The following is an 18,116-nucleotide window of genomic DNA, read 5'->3' on the forward strand; positions in this document are numbered from 1 at the left end:
ATCAAAACACTGCTGACTCCTTGCAGTATGAGATTTCTGATCTGCGTCTTCCTTATCCCGTTAAAAAACATATTACATTAAAACCATATTCCTTCCGTTCTAAAAAAAAAGTTGCACTAACTGTTCGTTACAAGCAGCATTTGCCATCAGGCAGGTAGCTAACATAAACATATTTTTGCTAGCCTACCTGCTGCAAAATTACACCATTTGTACAAGAGTGACAAGTAGAGCTATTTTATCCAGTGTAATTTATCACTTACCACTATCTTGTTTTTTCTTATCCTCCTCTTCCTTTCTCTTCTTTCTCTTCTGGCTTCCTGAAGCATAATTCCACTTCATTACTGCTGAGGAGGTTTTGTATTTTGCCGGTAGCAGAGATCACGTGGTTGGCTGGCTGCTGTCAGCAACTACTGAGAGGGGCCCCCTTGACAGGGATCGCAATAACAGTGTCATTACACGTTACTGCATTGACGATCAAAGGGGCACTCACACAGTGTCGTTGCATTTTATTCTTAACCACTCGTTGTCTTGGGGCCCCAGGCCAGCTCAGGGCCCCAAGCAATTGCTTGGTTTGCCTGCCTTGTCGCGACGGGCCTGACCATAACTTTACTTTAAAGTTTCGAACACAGCCTCAGTTAGTTAGTGACTATAGAGATGATCACAAGCATGCTATTAAGTTTTTTCGAACGAAAACAAGTTTTCAAACACTTAGTTTCAACCTTTCAGAACTTTATTTTCAGTTTTGAAACATGGCAGGATGTTAATCCCATACTCCGCAAGTTAATTTTCTGCCAGCAGAAGGCGCCAAGAGCGGGAGAGGTAGAGGTTTCTCCAATTATGGCTGCAAAACGGCAATGAGCTCACAAACGCTGCCTTATCAAGCATAACATGCGAGCTGAATTTGAACATTTTCTAAATACAGTAGTTTTCCTTCTGAAATACAGTGATAAAAAACACCCGCTCTGGTTTTTTAAAACCCTGCAGTGTAGTCACTTTAAACCATAAAAAGCAACCCAGCAGGTATGATAACCCAACTGGTTGGGTTAAAATAACCCAGCGTTGGGTTCGTCCCTTTTTGACCTAGCGCTGGGTTGCTAAAATAACCCAAATTGGGTTGTTTTCAACCCAGCAGTTTTTAGAGTGTAGTCAATTTGTGTTTATCCTTGTGTTCATTATTTTGCTATATACTATTATTTGGTTAGTTTCGATATATAAATCTCATACTACTTTCGTATTGTGTTGTGGGATATTCTATTGTGTTATCACAATGCAAAAAAAAGATAACAGGCTATTGAGATTAATATAACTTTACATACAGCCATGCTTAATTAATGCATTCATTTCTACATTCAATATACTCTTACAGATCATAAAATGCACAGATTGCCAGTTGGAGGATGACACTCCTAAAGGTAATTGTTTATACTTTTGAGAAAGAATTGAATGTGCAATCAGTATTTACTAATGCAAATCTACCCCTTTAAAAAAAAAATAATAATAATACACATATTAGTAAACATTTTATTGTGTCACCTGTGAAGAAGGTGTTCTACATAGGCATTTATCATCAAAAACAAATTGTGTTCTGCTCTATTCGATGCGATAGGTGTCAGTAAAGTTATGACAACACCACATCTAATAAAATTTATTTTTCACAATCCAAGCTTCCTTTTGAACATTTTTAACCTTTTGAACTTCTTGATGTTCTTTATATTCAAAAATAATGATACTAATTAGTCCCAGCTTCCTGCTTCAATAGGAAATGAGTGTTTGTGCCAGACAACTTCATAGTGTCTTTGTGTTTGTGAGTGACAGGAAGCTATTGAGAAGTGAGGGCGAATGGGATGGGCAGAAAGTATATTGGAGTCAACTTTAAGTGTTTTGACTGGTTGCTTGTACGATTTGGTACTTCTCCCTCACATTCCGTCGTCTCTGGTGATCAGTGGTTACTTCTGATGTATTCTTTGCTGGAAACCAGCCTTTCTTTCCATCAGAGAGACGCATGCCTTCATACCAACCTTGACAAGTGAAATGGAAATCAATTTTATTTTCGAGAATAAAAAAAAAAAAAAAAAAAAGATTTGATTTTAACTGTACCTTCACTGGTTTTGCGCAGCACATTGATGACATCAGATGGCTCCAAGCTTAGCTCGTCTGCCTGTTTTGCTACATACTGACTGACACACTGCACTTGGGGACAGTCTGATTGACACACACACACACACACACAATATCATTTCAGAAGCTTCCTCTAAGTGATATCACAGACCCATTTTCAGAGTTTGACAGCAACTGGTCAACATTCACTTTCATTGTATGGAAATCAACTGTTCGCTAAAGAAGTCCTTTTGTGTGACATGGAAAAATTTAAATATTTGGGCATATATACACAATAGCATGAAGGGAAGTACAGGACCAATGATTTTATTTTAGTATGTTATTTTTATAAAACAGCAGATATTGTGTTGTGTGTGTCCAATACAAATTTCCTTTGAGATAGTAAACTTGATCTTATTTTATTTTTGGGAGAGTATTCCATTAAAAGACAGTGCTACTGCATTGTGTGATGTTTCCCACAGTGTCTGTGAGGTATTGAATTGAAAGCTCACCCCAGTCCTCATAAATCTTGTCCTCCCCGAGGGCTGCTTTAATCGACGGGAAAGCAGCCATCCACCTATGCATGTCTGACCTGGGGAGAGGGTGAGAGTGAGAGAGGTTTGAATGATAAAAATGTAAAATGTCAGTTATTGCTAGTTATAGACTAGTATGAATAAAACTGAGCTACATGCATCTTACTCTGTATTAGCCTTGAGCAAGTGTTCACATGTGTTCCCCCGATGGTTTTCCAGTAGGGTCAAACAGAAACAGTGATCCAAGTGTGGCCAAAGATTGTTTTCTGTGGCCTGTACTTGAACCAGAGACCGATGCGCATGATCAATCACCACAAAGCGGTCTGGAGAGCCACTGAGAGGAGAGGGAGGCATGAAAGGACAACACATGGGTCCGTGTATCTTTTGGTCATTCAATTTTCTATTTAAAAATAAATAAAGATAAATAAGAAACAGTTTGATTTTCGTTTTTTCGTTTTGTTTATGAAACGGAAAACAAAAATTTAGCTGGATTTTTCGTATTTTTGTTTGTGGGTAAAAAATCAGATTATGCTTTAATTTTTTTTTGAATGTGTGGGCGGCGCTGAAACGCCCCTTTCATCCCTTCTGTACTGCACCGACAAGCGGCAACCGTGTGCAGTTCATTTTCATCAGGAGAGAAGCGGCATACAGCAGAGTTTATTAATCCTGCCAATTCTTTGCTAGTGGTGCTTGCAAGCTTTTTATATATATATATATATATATATATATATATATATATATATATATATATATATATATATATATATATATATATATATATTTTTTTTTTTTTTTTTTTTTTTTTTTTTTTTGACCAAACAGAAATTAATTTATTCAATGACATTAGAATTTTACTGTAAGATCTACAATGACAAATATGTGCAGATTTTTTGCCTACTAATTTTATTCTATGCCTATTTAAGAAAAACCTCACAGCCTAACATGTTTTCATTTGCTATACAAACAACAGCAACTGAAACTTTATCTTGTAGAGTGTAGTCTGCTGCACTTCTCCGATCGGCGGATCCCGATCCACAGCTTCCATCCCGATAACAAGAGGAAAGAGCTTCAGCTCCATCAGTTTGGGTCGTAAGACACCCTAAATAACATCAAAACTCAACAGGATTTGCTTTCTGTCATCTCGGTCTACATTAACTTCTTTCTGAAACGTCAGAAATGAACCAGGCTCATGCATCAGACGAACCATGTCTTACTGGACACGTCTACTTTTAAAATAAGCCATTTAAATAGAATAATAATAATAATAATTTTATATTTAGGCCTATGTAATTCAAATGAAACCAAAGGTGCAGTGTTTCCCGTCTGAACTCATTATCTGTAACGATGTCACACCGTCACTATATTCATACAGTCATCTACAGAATTCGTGAATTCAGTTCATAATTCTAAGTAGCCTATAGCATATAATTAAAACATTTAAAGTAGACTAATTATGGGGAAAACTTAACTTATATTAATATAAATTTTATTATAAATGTGGGGTTGGATTTTTCCCATTTAATTTTTTTTTATGAATGGCCTAGAATAAAATAAGTAGGCAAAAAATTTGTAGTAGGCCTATATTTTATTCCATGTTGTTGTAGATCACAGGCTAAAGTAAAATGCAAATGGTGTTTTATGAATAAAGTTGTCAAGTCTGCTTTGTCAATAACTATAGCAGCCGGAAAAACATAATATTTTTTTTTTTATTTTATTATTAATTTAATTAATTATTATTATTATTATTATTATTATTATTATTATTATTATTATTATTATTATTATTTTATCTTGCAAGCACCACTAGCAAAGAATTGGCAGGATTAATAAACTCTGCTGTATGCTGCTTCTCTCCTGGTGAAAATGAACTGCACACGGGTGCCGCTTGTCGGTGCAGTACAGAAGGGATGAAAGGGGCGTTTCAGCGCCGCCCACACATTCAAACAAATATTAAACCATAATCTGATTTTTTACCCTCAAACAAAAATACGAAAAATCGAGCTAAATTTTCGTTTTCCGTTTCTTAAAAAAAAACGAAAAAACGAAAATCAAATCGTTTCTCATTTATCTTTATTTATTTTTAAATAGAAAATCGAATGACCAAAAGATACACGGACCCACATGAATCAGAAGATTCACTCAACTCACTAGAACGCCACAGTATTTGTTGTTGCTATTTTTTTATCTTTTTATGTCTGGTGATGGCATTTAGGATTTAAAATTAAAAAAAAACTTTTTTTAAAAGATTATCATGATGAAAATAAGGTATAAGAATTATAACGTTTACTGGTCACAGAGATTTTAAAAATTCAATGGGAAAAATATATCCTATTGATATTTTGTTGATGGGTCCCAGCTTGATATTAAGTTCCAGGTTTGCCTACAAAAATATGTCATGTCTACTAAGATTTTTTTTCTCTCATTTTGAAGATTTATCTCAATAATCACATTCCTCTAACCTTTTCTTCATGGTGAGAATGAGAAGGTCATTGAAGAGGAACATATACACAGGGGTACATTTGTTGCGGATGCTGAAGAGAGACCCTCTTTTACATAGCTCTTGGAGTTCTCCCTGTTTATCTAGACAGCGTGTTTTAGAAACAATTGGGATTGCCTGTAGAAATCAAGAAACACAAATAGCCAAAAACAGAATTAAATTTTTTGTTTGCATATTGAAATAATATAAACTGATCAGCCACGCACGATATGAAAACCAGTTACAGGTGATGTATGATTAAATAGTTAACCCAAAAGTGAACATTACAACTAAATGTGTTGATGCAAATAGAACAATGATTTTTGATGGTTCTTTTAAGCAGCACAATCTGAGTTATTATATGGATCCTATAGTGATACTTAAATTGTCACGTTAAACATTTTAAGGTCAGAGTATTACCACAGGTGCATCTCAATGAAATAGAATGTCGTGGAACAGTTCATTTATTTCAGTAATTCAACTCAAATTGTGAAACTTGTGTATTAAATAAATTCAGTGCCTAGACTGAAGTAGTTTAAGTATTTGGTTCTTTTAATTGTGATGATATTGGCTTACATTTAACAAAAACCCACCAATTCACTATCTCAACAAATTAGAATTCTTCATAAGACCAGTAAAATAATTTTTTTTAGTGAACTGATGGCCTTCTGGAAAGTATGTTATACCTGTACATGTACTCAATACTTGGTAGGGGCTTGTAAGACTGGAGCCGGACCATCTGGACTGAGGGATGACTTCTCCCGAAGAAAACAAAGGACTGATAATTAACATTTGAACACTCTCTTGAACACCCTCCATCATGAGTAACAGTGCCATCAAAGACGCACCATGCCTAGTAGTTCACACCTCACTATCACACTCCACTTAGTTTCACTCAGAATTGCCAATAGTATAATATTCTGCATTAATACAAGTGATATTTACAGTCATATTTGGTGTCATTTGAATTGTCTCAGGGCGACTGGTACAATGGACTCAACCCTAGAAAAGTAGATTAAAAGATAATGTTATGTGGAGGGTAAGGGAGGAACTCATACGCAGACAGGAATCACTACACAGAGGGTTTATTAAAGACAAAAGGGGAAAACAAAACCCATGAGTGGGAAAACAACGACTAGGGCAAAGACTAAAAAACTTAACAGGACTGGGTTGACACGATAAACAAACTCTAAACACTAGAACACTAACTACAAACAAACATGACCTAATCAAATTCCAATTGTTAGTTTCTGTCTTCATCTCCGGGAATGTTTGTTTTTGGTCTGAGGTATTTAAAGGTTTGCAGCAAAAGGATCAGCTAATAAATTTTTACATTTGATTTTATTCAGTTTTACTCTAATTATTGACTAGTAGATTACGTTGTATCCTTGTTGGCAACATGAGCATCTGAATGAACGAGTTAATATAAAAGTAAAGAGTTAACTATAATAATCAAATGTCAGAAGAATACTAATTAAAGAGGCATAAAACCAATTTACATTTCAACCTAAATTCAAGGTCATACTAAAATGGAGTCAGATTAAATAATAAAATGGAGTCAGATTTGAGTTTAACCTAAATTGAATAACTCTATTTGCTGAAAGACCAAACACGTAGGAAAGCTTCATCCAGCACTGGATACCTGTCACAGTGTCTGGGTTGTGTTCCCTGGGTTCCCACTAGATGTCATCCTTTCCCACGGTGTTTGTCACTTTATGAACTGTCTGTTCCCTTATTTGGTCGCCTTCCTCCTTGTTTGGGTTAATTGATCATTCCCCACCTGTCTCCAGTTCCCTCATTACCTTCTGTGTATTTATACCCCGGTCTGTCTGAGTATGTGTCATGGAGTCCTTGTCTAATGTTTAAAGTTAATCCGTAGTCTTGCGCTTGCTGTGTGTTCTTGTCTGTTTTCGTGTTTATTGGATACTCTGGTTTTGACCCTGCCTGGACTGTTTACCCCTTTGGATTACCCCTTAATAAACGACATACCTGCACGTGGATCTCTCTGTGTATTCCTGTGTCCCGGTCGTGACAGAAGGACTCCGTCACAGCAAGATCCAGCGGTATGTCGTTTGATGTTTCCCGTTCCCCAGCCAGGATGGTGAAGTGGAGAGCTAAGTATTTGAAGCTGACAGCTCTCCGCCAAGAGGGCAATGAGGTGGGTGCCATGGCACAGGTGTTCTGGTCCTTGGCTGAGGGCATGGGATATAATTCCTCCAAATTGGCCAGCGGTCCAGCGCCACAGCACAAGATGGTCGCCAGCCCAGCACCACAGCACAAGATTGCCACCCGTCTCGAGTCAGGTTCCAGTGGACCCTCCAGAGTCGAGTCAGGTTCCAGTGGACCCTCCAGTGTCGAGTCAGGTTCCAGTGGACCCTCCAGTGTCGAGTCAGGTTCCAGTGGACCCTCCCGTGTCGAGTCAGGTTCCAGTGGACCCTCCAGTGTCGAGTCAGGTGTTCGTGGACCTTCCAAAATCAGGGCTAGTCACTGATAACCTTCCAGAGTCAGGGCTAGTCACCGCGGACCTTCCAGAGTCAGGGCTAGTCACCGCGGACCTTCCAGAGTCAGGGCTAGTCACCGCTGACCTTCCAGAGTCAGGGCTAGTCACCGCTGACCTTCCAGAGTCAGGGCTAGTCACCGCTGACCTTCCAGAGCCAGGGCTAGTCACCGCTGACCCTCCAGAGCCAGGGCTAGTCACCGCTGACCCTCCAGAGACAGGGCTAGGTACCATGGACTTTCCAGAGACAGGGCTAGGTACCATGGACTTTCCAGAGTCAAGGCTATTCACCATTGATCTTCAAGGACTGTGTCAAGTCACTGGTGATCTTCAAGGACAGAGTCAAGTCACTGGTGATCTTCAAGGACAGAGTCAAGTCAATGGTGATCTTCATGAACAAAGGCAAGTCACCACTGATCTTCATGAACAAAGGTAAGTCACCATTGATCTTCATGAGCAAATACAAGTCACCAATGATCTTCATGTACAAATGCAAGTCACCAAGAATCTTCATGAGCAGTGTCGGGTCAGCACCGATCTTCTGGAGTCCAGTATGTACACCATGGGATTGCCAGATTGTCGTCCTCCCGTTGGTCGGACCACACGGTTGTAGTGGTCTTTTGCTCCGCCCTGGGGAGCGTTCGCCCTGACCACACGGTTGTGGTGGTCTTCTGCTCCGCCCTGGAGGGCTTGCGCCTTGACCACACGATTGTGGTGGTCTTCTGCTCTGCCCTGGAAGGTTTCCGCCTTGACCAAAGGGGTGTGGTGGTCTTCTGCTCCGCCCAGGGGGGCTTCCGCCCTGACCACACGGTTGTGGTGGTCTTCCACTCTGCCCTGGAGGACTCTGGCCTCGACCACAAGGACGTGGTGGTCTTCTGCTCCGCCCTGGGGGGCTTCATGTTGTTTTTTGCTTTTTGTTTCTCCTGTCCCTGTTCCTCTCTGTTAGTCTGGCCCTCCGTCCTTCCCCCTGAGCCTCCACCTGTCCGCCTCCCTCCTGGTCTCTGTTTGGTGTCTTGTCGTGGAGCGTCTGGGAGCCGCTCCGTAGAGGGGGGGGTACTGTCATAGTGTCTGGGTTGTGTTCCCTGGGTTCGCACTAGATGCCCTACTTTCCCATGGTGTCTGTAACTTTATGAACTGTCTGTTCCCTTATTTGGTCACCTTCCTCCTTGTTTGGGTTAATTGACTATTCCCCACCTGTCTCCAGTTCCCTCAGTACCTTCTGTGTATTTCTACCCAGTCTGTCTGAGTATGTGTCACGGGGTCCTTGTCTTATGTTTAAAGTTAATCCATAGTCTTGCTCTTGCTCTTGCCATGTGTTCTTGTCTGTTTTCATGTTTATTGGATACTCTGGTTGTGACCCTGCCTGGACTGTTTACCCCTTTGGATTACCCCTTAATAAACAACATACCTGCACGTGGATCTCTCTGTGTATTCCTGTATCCCGGTCATGACAATACCTTCCTTGGGCTGAGTGCCTGGAACTTACAGGCTCCTTTTGCTTTAATTACTGCCTCAGTTTGGCGTGGCATGGAGGTGATCAGTTTGTGGCACTTCCTCCAGACTCTAGGACCTTGGTTTCCAAATGAAATACAAAACTTGCTTTCATCTGAAAAGAGGACTTTGGACCACTGGGCAATAGGTCAGTTCTTCTTCTTCTCCTTAGCCCAGGTAAGATGCCTTTTAATATTGTCTGTGGTTCACCAAATTCCTTGACACGTCTGTGTGTGGTAGATGAGTCCATTCCTTGTGAAGTTCACTGAACTTCTTGAATCGATTTTGGTTGACAGTCCTCATAATGCTGCGGTTCTCTCGGTTGGTTGTGCATCTTTTTCTTCCACACTTTTTCCTTTCACTTAACTTTCTGTTAACATGCTTGGATACAACACTCTGTGAACAGCCAGCAACTTTGGCAATGAATGTTTGTGGCTTACCCTCCTTGTGAAGGGTGTCAATGATTGTCTTCTGGACAACTGTCAGATCAGCAGTCTTCCCCATGATTGTATTGCCTAGTGAACCAAACTGAGAGACCATTTTGAGGGCTCAGGAAACCTTTGAAAGTGTTTTGAGTTGATTAGATGACTGACTTGCCACCATATTATAATTTTATTGAGATTGTGAATTGGTGGGTTTTTGTTAAATGTGAGCCAAAATCATCATAATTAAAAGAACCAAACACTTAAACTACTTCAGTCTGTGTGCATTTAATTTATTTAATACACAAGTTTCACTATTTGGGTTGAATTACTGAAATAAATAAACTTTTCCATAACATTTTAATTTACTGAGACTTGATAGTTGCTCTGTCAATTCTTCGTCATCAGTTAGGAACCTAGGTGTGCTATTTGATCGCAATCTTTCCTTAGAAAGCCAAGTTTCTGAACTGAATTTTTCCATCTCAAAAATATATCTAAATTACGGCCTATGCTCTCAATGTCAAATGCAGAAATGTTAATCCATGCATTTATGACCTCAAGGTTAGATTATTGTAATGCTTTATTGGGTGGTTGTTCTGCACGCTTAGTAAACAAACTACAGCTAGACCAAAATGCAGCAGCAAGAGTTTGACCATATTAGCCCGGTCCTGTCAACACTGCACTGGCTCCCTATCAAACATTGTATAGATTTTAAAATATTGCTTATTACTTATAAAGCCCTGAATGGTTTAGCACCTCAGTATTTGAATGAGCTCCTTTTACATTATAATCCTCTACGTCCTCTACATTCTCAAAACTCAGGCAATTTGATAATACCTAGAATATCAAAATCAACTGCAGGCGGCAGATCCTTTTCCTGTTTGGCGCCTAAACTCTGGAATAACCTACCTAACATTGTTCGGGAGGCTGAACCACTCTTGCAATTTAAATCTAGATTAAAGACCCTTCTCTTTAACCTGGCTTACACATACCATACTAATATGCTTTTAATATCCAAATCCGTTAAAATATTTTTGGGCTGCATTAATTAGGTAAACCTGAACTGGGAACACTTCACATAACACCCTATGTACTTGCTACATCATTAGAAGAATGGCATCTACGCTAATATTTGTCTGTTTCTCTCTTATTTCGAGGTCATCGTAGCCACCAGATCCAGTCTTTATCCAGATCAGAGGGTAACTGCAGTAACCCGGATCCAGTACGTATCCAGACCAGATGGTGGATCAGCACCTAGAAAGGACCTCTACTGCCCTGAAAGACAGCCGAGACCAGGACAACTAGAGCCCCAGATACAGATCCCCTGTAAAGACCTTATCTCAGAGGACCACCAGGACAAGACCACAGGAAACGGATGATTCTTCTGCACAATCTGACTTTGCTGCAGCCTGGAATTGAACTACTGGTTTCGTCTGGTCAGATGAGAACTGGTCCCCCAACTGAGCCTGGTTTCTCCCAAGGTTTTTTTCTCCATTCTGTCACCGATGGAGTTTCGGTTCCTTGCCGCTGTCACCTCTGGCTTGCTTAGTTGAAGTTACTTCATCTACCGCGATATCGTTGACTTGATTGCAAATAAATGCACAGACACTATTTAAACTGAACAGAGATGACATCACTGAATTCAATGATGAACTGCCTTTAACTATCATTTTGCATTATTGACACACTGTTTTCCTAATGTTGTTCAGTTGCTTTGACGCAATGTATTTTGTTTAAAGCGCTATATAAATAAAGGTGACTTGACTTGACTTGACTGAGAGGCACCTGTATATATCTATGGCATTCGGCTATACCTTTGGTGAAAACTCTAATTTATGAGTATTTTTCATTTAGTTCAGTAATGCATTAACAGACCTTGAGCTTGTCAAACTCCAGCTTGTTAGAGATCTGAATGAGCTCCTCCATCTGTTTCATCTGCCCCACCTGTGTGTTTGCCTGCATGATTAGCTAAAATTAAGAATAATGTCAAGTGAAAATCAAAGCTGGATATGAAGGACAGAATAAACACAAATGGAGATATTTAACATTTATGAATCATAGTAGAAAGGTGGTATAGATTTTGTGCCCATTTTATAGTTATATTAATACAGGTATGTCAATAGGCATTATTTGAAGCTGTTATGAAATTAACAACATGACACATATGTTTCATTATATACAGTATTGTTCAAAATAATAGCAGTACAATGTGACTAACCAGAATAATCAAGGTTTTTTGTATATTTTTTTATTGTTACGTGGCAAACAAGTTACCAGTATGTTCAGTAGATTCTCAGAAAACAAATGAGACCCAGCATTCATGATATGCACGCTCTTAAGGCTGTGCAATTGGGCAATTAGTTGAATTAGTTGAAAGGGGTGTGTTCAAAAAAATAGCAGTGTGGCATTCAATCACTGAGGTCATCAATTTTGTGAAGAAACAGGTGTGAATCAGGTGGCCCCTATTTAAGGATGAAGCCAACACTTGTTGAACATGCATTTGAAAGCTGAGGAAAATGGGTCGTTCAAGACATTGTTCAGAAGAACAGCGTACTTTGATTAAAAAGTTGATTAGAGAGGGGAAAACCTATAAAGAGGTGCAAAAAATGATAGGCTGTTCAGCTAAAATGATCTCCAATGCCTTAAAATGGAGAGCAAAACCAGAGAGACGTGGAAGAAAACGGAAGACAACCATCAAAATGGATAGAAGAATGACCTGAATGGCAAAGGCTCAGCCAATGATCACCTCCAGGATGATCAAAGACAGTCTGGAGTTACCTGTAAGTACTGTGACAGTTAGAAGACGTCTGTGTGAAGCTAATCTATTTTCAAGAATCCCCCACAAAGTCCCTCTGTTAAAAAAATGGCATGTGCAGAAGAGGTTACAATTTGCCAAAGAACACATCAACTGGCCTAAAGAGAAATGGAGGAACATTTTGTGGACTGATGAGAGTAAAATTGTTCTTTTTGGGTCCAAGGGCCACAGGCAGTTTGTGAGACGACCCCCAAACTCTGAATTCAAGCCACAGTACACAGTGAAGACAGTGAAGCATGGAGGTGCAAGCATCATGATATGGGCATGTTTCTCCTACTATGGTGTTGGGCCTATTTATCGCATACCAGGGATCATGGATCAGTTTGCATATGTTAAAATACTTGAAGAGGTCATGTTGCCCTATGCTGAAGAGGACATGCCCTTGAAACGGTTGTTTCAACAAGACAATGACCCAAAACACACTAGTAAACGGGCAAAGTCTCGGTTCCAAACCAACAAAATTAATGTTATGGAGTGGCCAGCCCAATCTCCAGACCTTAATCCAATTGAGAACTTGTGGGGTGATATCAAAAATGCTGTTTCTGAAGCAAAACCAAGAAATGTGAATGAATTGTGGAATGTTGTTAAAGAATCATGGAGTGGAATAACAGCTGAGAGGTGCCACAAGTTGGTTGACTCCATGCCACACAGATGTCAAGCAGTTTTAAAAAACTGTGGTCATACAACTAAATATTAGTTTAGTGATTCACAGGATTGCTAAATCCCAGAAAAAAAAAATGTTTGTACAAAATAGTTTTGAGTTTGTACAGTCAAAGGTAGACACTGCTATTTTTTTGAACACACCCCTTTCAACTAATTGCCCAATTGCACAGCCTTAAGAGCGTGCATATCATGAATGCTGGGTCTTGTTTGTTTTCTGACAATCTACTGAACCTACTGGTAACTTGTTTGCCACGTAGCAATAAAAAATATACTAAAAACCTTGATTATTCTGGTTAGTCACATTGTACTGCTATTATTTTGAACAATACTGTATATATATATATATATATATATATATATATATATATATATATAGATTAGGGCTGTCAAAAATTCTCATGCAACGTAGCGAAAATTACAGCTGTTTGGAAAAGCATATGCATTTTTACTTGGTTTTACTGGCACTTGAAGCCTTCAGAACGTGAAAATATCGATCGTAAAGTATTGTGGCAGAGCAAATGAACACCTCCCAAAAACAAGAGTGCCCAGAGTGCTGCTTATGTGATGGTGGCGCATGTTTGTGTTTCTGAGTTCATTCTTTCGAGTTTCTCTATGCATAATTTCATAGATATGTGGCTATATTTAACCACTGGTTCACCTAAAACTCTTACACTATCTGTAGTTAAATGGTTTGATATAGTGCTTAGGTAAATTTCATCCAAGTAAATGTTAAACTTTTGAAATTCAGAAAAAATAACCACATATTGATGAATAAATACATGAAAATTATATATCCTGTTTTTTATCTTTTGGTATGCATTTCAGAAAAAATATGGTTAGGATTCAGGTGTAATTGCAAATAGTGATTAATCCTGATTAATCCACTGAAAATTCTGATTAATTTGATAAAAAAAAAATATCATTTGACAGCCCATATATATATATATATATATATATATATATATATATTAGGGGTGTAACGGTTCAATACCATACACTGATGTCACGGTTCAGTTCGGTTCGGTACATTTTAGATACAGCAAAATGTAAAAACATCTCAACTTTTCAGAATGCCGCAAGCGCACCATGGGTCATGTTACAAGAACTAACCAATCAGCTTCATCCTTTCCCGTAACAACGTTGAAAGCTCAGCCAAGATGAAGGAACAGCTGATCATAGTTGTATATGGATTGCAATTTTGAAAAAAATTTAGTAGCAGAGCTACTGCAAGCGATTTTTAGAGCTGCAAATCCATTTCCGCGTCCACACCGCATCCATTTATCCTTTGCTGAAATTTCCGGGTCTTCATGGAGAGGGCACGTCATGGAGAGAGCACGTCATTGTTGCTTAGCAAAGACAGACGCCTCATGAGCGCTTTTGCCCGAGTGCTTTGGAAAGGAGGAGAAAGATGCGCCTAGCGTTTTCCACGCGTTTTTAGGCACGATATGTGAACGGCCCCTAAGGCGCTCGCTCACTCAGCACCCGATGAAGGCTCGTTGCAAAATGTCTAATGCATTTAACAGACCAGAAATAGAAGATCCTCCAATAACCAACAGGTCTGGTATTTGAGTGCACTTTGGATTCCCTGTAAGCTATAATGGTGATGACAGAATGAATGGTAAATAGTAAGGTCTCATATCCACGGCTATAATGTAAATGTAACGTAAATGGTGATGTCTTTTGCCCTGTTTGAATCAGTTGGAAATGTCGGTCTAAATGCTGCGGGGATAGTTTGTTGCATGTATGTTTCTCCTTTTTATAAGGTGATGTCGGTGTAAATGAGTAGACATGTTTCAAGTATTCCTGTGTTTGTTTTTTTTCTTTTTTTTTTTTATTCCCGCTGGTGTACCCTATTGTCATGTAGATGCGACATACCGTTGTTTTTTTATCCACCACTCTCTTGCCATCACCATTATAGCTTAAAGGGAATCCAAAGTGCACCCAAACACCAGACCTGTTGGTTATTGGAGGATCTTCTATTACTGGTCTGTTAAACGCATTGGCCATTTTGCAACGAGCCTTCAGCACGTACTGAGTGAGCGAGCGCCTGACTGAGTAGCCTAACATAAACATATAAGTTGGTGTTTTTTTCTTCTTCGGGAGTGTCAGGGGTGTTGCCTGTTACGTCGTTTGGGTTATTGGGCTACCTTGTTGAACGCATATCATTATATTTCTCTTTTTTTTTTTCAAATATAATTAATTAGTCCAACGAACAGTTATACATACATAACGCGTACCGAACCGAAAGCCTCGTACCGAACGGTTCAATACGAATACGCGTATCGTTACACCCCTAATATATATATATATATATATATATATATATATATATATATATATATATATATATATATATATAATGAAGACACATTTAAGGAATACAATTTGCTGGGTTGGGGGCAATCTGACAATCTTTTTTTTTATTCCTTTATTCTTTCACTGTTGTATACTGTATAGTGTGGCACAACTAATAGATAGATCCATGCAGTAAATATCAAACAATTTTACCTTTTATGATAAGACACTGATAGTTTAGGTTGTCAAAACATTGAAGGATGTTTAAAAATGTTTTAAAAGGATCACTGATTTCACTGATTCTTAAAAAATGTCCAGCAATTGTAAATTAAATTAAAATATTTTCAATTGTAAACGTTATGAAGGATTAACAATAGAATGTATGACACAATTATCGTGTTTAATTGAATTGTATTATTATTATATCAAAACTTTGTCTTCTCACAACATCTAAAACAGTGTGTCCACGGAGAAGGGTTCTAATCATTGCTATACAATGGATACATTTTTTTTTAATGGTAAAAAAGAGCTTGTTTCATCAAAACACAAATATTTTTTAATGACGTGTTTCCATGGTTGTGTCAAAGATTTTTGTGAAAACTGTGTCAGACATTCATTTAAAGGGACAATAAGTAACTTTTTAGGTATTTTATTATCTAAAATCAATATTTTTATTCATAAATATGCCCTCAATGGTGTACAAATACCTATGCCAATGTTTAAACTAATCCTCGTAAATGAAGAATTTATTATCTTTATATACATGGGACGGGTAGGTCGACGGAGGCTTCCATGTAGTTCCGCCGTCTTGCAAAACCATAATAGCAGAGAGGGACAAAAGTACTAAGCCAACGCGTTTCCACAACGCGTTTTCGGTCAGAGCCAGAAACGCAGGTGCAGAGCAGTGAGAGGCGCTTGAAACTGCACCGGCAAGTTTAAAAGTCTGGATTGCATTCTTATTATGGACCATACATATGCCGCGCCACAGGAGAAGAAAACATCGTCGCCAAAACAGTCAAAAATAGAACGTAAAAGGAAACGTGACCGTAGATTACAGAAAACAAGAGTTAATGTCGGGGAAGCTTTGTCTAGGTGGAAAGAGCTAATGCTGGATAAAGATTTCAAAAGAGACGCTGAAGTGGCCAGTTTTCTTCTCGACAGGTAAGTCAGTGTTACAATCTATATTACAATATTTTTTATATATCTAACAATGCACATTATTCAGAAAATATAACGAATAAAGAAGACTTAACTACTAATTACAATATTTCATGTTTTCCACAGTCAGTAATTCATACTGTAACATTCGTTTGTTTATGGTCATGTTGCTGTTTGTTTGAAATAACACACCTGTTCACCTGAAGGAAAACTCGACGAAGTGCTATTAGAAGACATCCCGTCAAAGCTTTTTGGTACATATCGCCTACCGTAGATGCAACGTGCATTTGAAAAAGCGAGGCGCTGGAGAGCAAAATTAGTTTGAATGCAAAATACAATTTCACCACTAGATGGGAGTAATTCCTACTTAGTGTCCCTTTAAATGTAAAAAAAATAAATAAAATGAAGTGAAGTGAAAGTTAAATTCAGCCAAGTATGGTGACCCATACTCAGAATTTGTGCTCTGCATTTAACCCATCCGAAGTGCACACACACAGAGCAGTGAACACACACACACACACACACACTGTGAACACACACCCGGAACAGTAGGCAACCATTTATGCTGCGGCGCCCGGGGAGCAGTTGTGGGTTCGATGCCTTGCTCAAGGGCACCTAAGTCGTGGTATTGAAGGTGGAGAGAGCACTTTACATGCACTCCCCCCACCTACAATTCCTGCTGGCCCGAGGCTCGAACTCACAACCTTTCGATTGCGAGTCCGCTAACCGTCAGGCCACGACTTCCCTATAATCAGGGTATACCAGGGGCAACTGTATCTCTAACAAAAACCCCTTGCCACAATTTGCCTCTGCATCAATGTCAGACAGGCTATGATAGTTTTTATAGTTTTAGAATATGTCAAATCCTAATGTTACTGTTTTCTGTGTCACAACATAATGTCAACATCATCTTCCAGTTTCTGAGGAAATAATTTGAAATTTTCAGATCATTTGATTCTCCTGAGACAGGTTCTGTTAGCATCTAACATCAGCAGAGAAAACAAAATAGCTACTACATGAGCTTCCTTTGTTTTGTGAAAGAAATGCCAAATTTGTCAAAACCATCAGATGTTACCACCAAAATATTTTCTGTCTGATGGTGGTGACGGGCTAATGATGGAGTTGACATTCATCATGAAGTCATCATATTTTTGTGGTTATAAAGTCATTTATATTATATTTATATTATACATAATATTAATATTATATTAAATATAACATAGTGTTACATTTTTCTAATACTGTGTAAAATGTACAGTATATACGCCTATTGCTTTTGTGGATTGATAGTCATCACTTCTTTATAGAGTTAGGGTGGAAGGAACATAAGATGCAGGGAACATAAGGCTGAGAAGGGCTGCTGCTGGCCTAATGGGTGACCTAAGCAGGATTGTATTGTTGTGCCCCCCTTCCTCAAATATGATGGAAAAAACAATAACAACAGCAAAACCTTCCTATAGGGATAAAAATTGAATTATCATAAAATAAAAAAGTACATAAATAAAAGAATAAATTGTATTATTTACAAATTACAATTGTAGCTCTCGACATTTACCAATGGCTATAACTTTATGACTCATTTATTTTATAGTTTCAAGCATTCAGAAATCATGCAAAAGAATATTAAGAAGTTTTACTTTGATAAAACCATGGTTAATTTTTGTAAGGG

At 38.6% G+C, this 18,116-nt stretch overlaps 1 protein-coding gene across 10 annotated transcripts in view; it reads right to left on the minus strand.

Annotated features, from left to right (window-relative positions):
- The window catches only part of LOC127958682 (rho guanine nucleotide exchange factor 15-like), a 120,836-nt gene that overhangs the window by 92,394 nt on the left and 10,326 nt on the right, over positions 1-18,116 (minus strand). For 2 of the 10 annotated variants that reach the window (XM_052557647.1, XM_052557640.1), the window contains exons 9-10: positions 11,392-11,484; positions 5,090-5,244 (exon numbers count right to left, since the gene is read on the minus strand). The exons of 2 other annotated variants lie outside the window; for them this stretch is intronic. In XM_052557647.1, coding sequence (XP_052413607.1) covers positions 5,090-5,244; positions 11,392-11,484 — 248 coding nt within the window. Of the gene's footprint in view, positions 1-1,507; positions 2,019-2,097; positions 2,203-2,609; positions 2,690-2,796; positions 3,031-5,089; positions 5,245-11,391; positions 11,485-18,116 lie in introns of those variants that run through there. 6 more of the 10 variants (XM_052557646.1, XM_052557642.1, XM_052557645.1 and 3 more) reach the window with 5 other exon arrangements.

This window comes from Carassius gibelio, chromosome B5, assembly GCF_023724105.1.
Source record: "Carassius gibelio isolate Cgi1373 ecotype wild population from Czech Republic chromosome B5, carGib1.2-hapl.c, whole genome shotgun sequence".
Classification (NCBI taxonomy): domain Eukaryota; kingdom Metazoa; phylum Chordata; class Actinopteri; order Cypriniformes; family Cyprinidae; genus Carassius; species Carassius gibelio.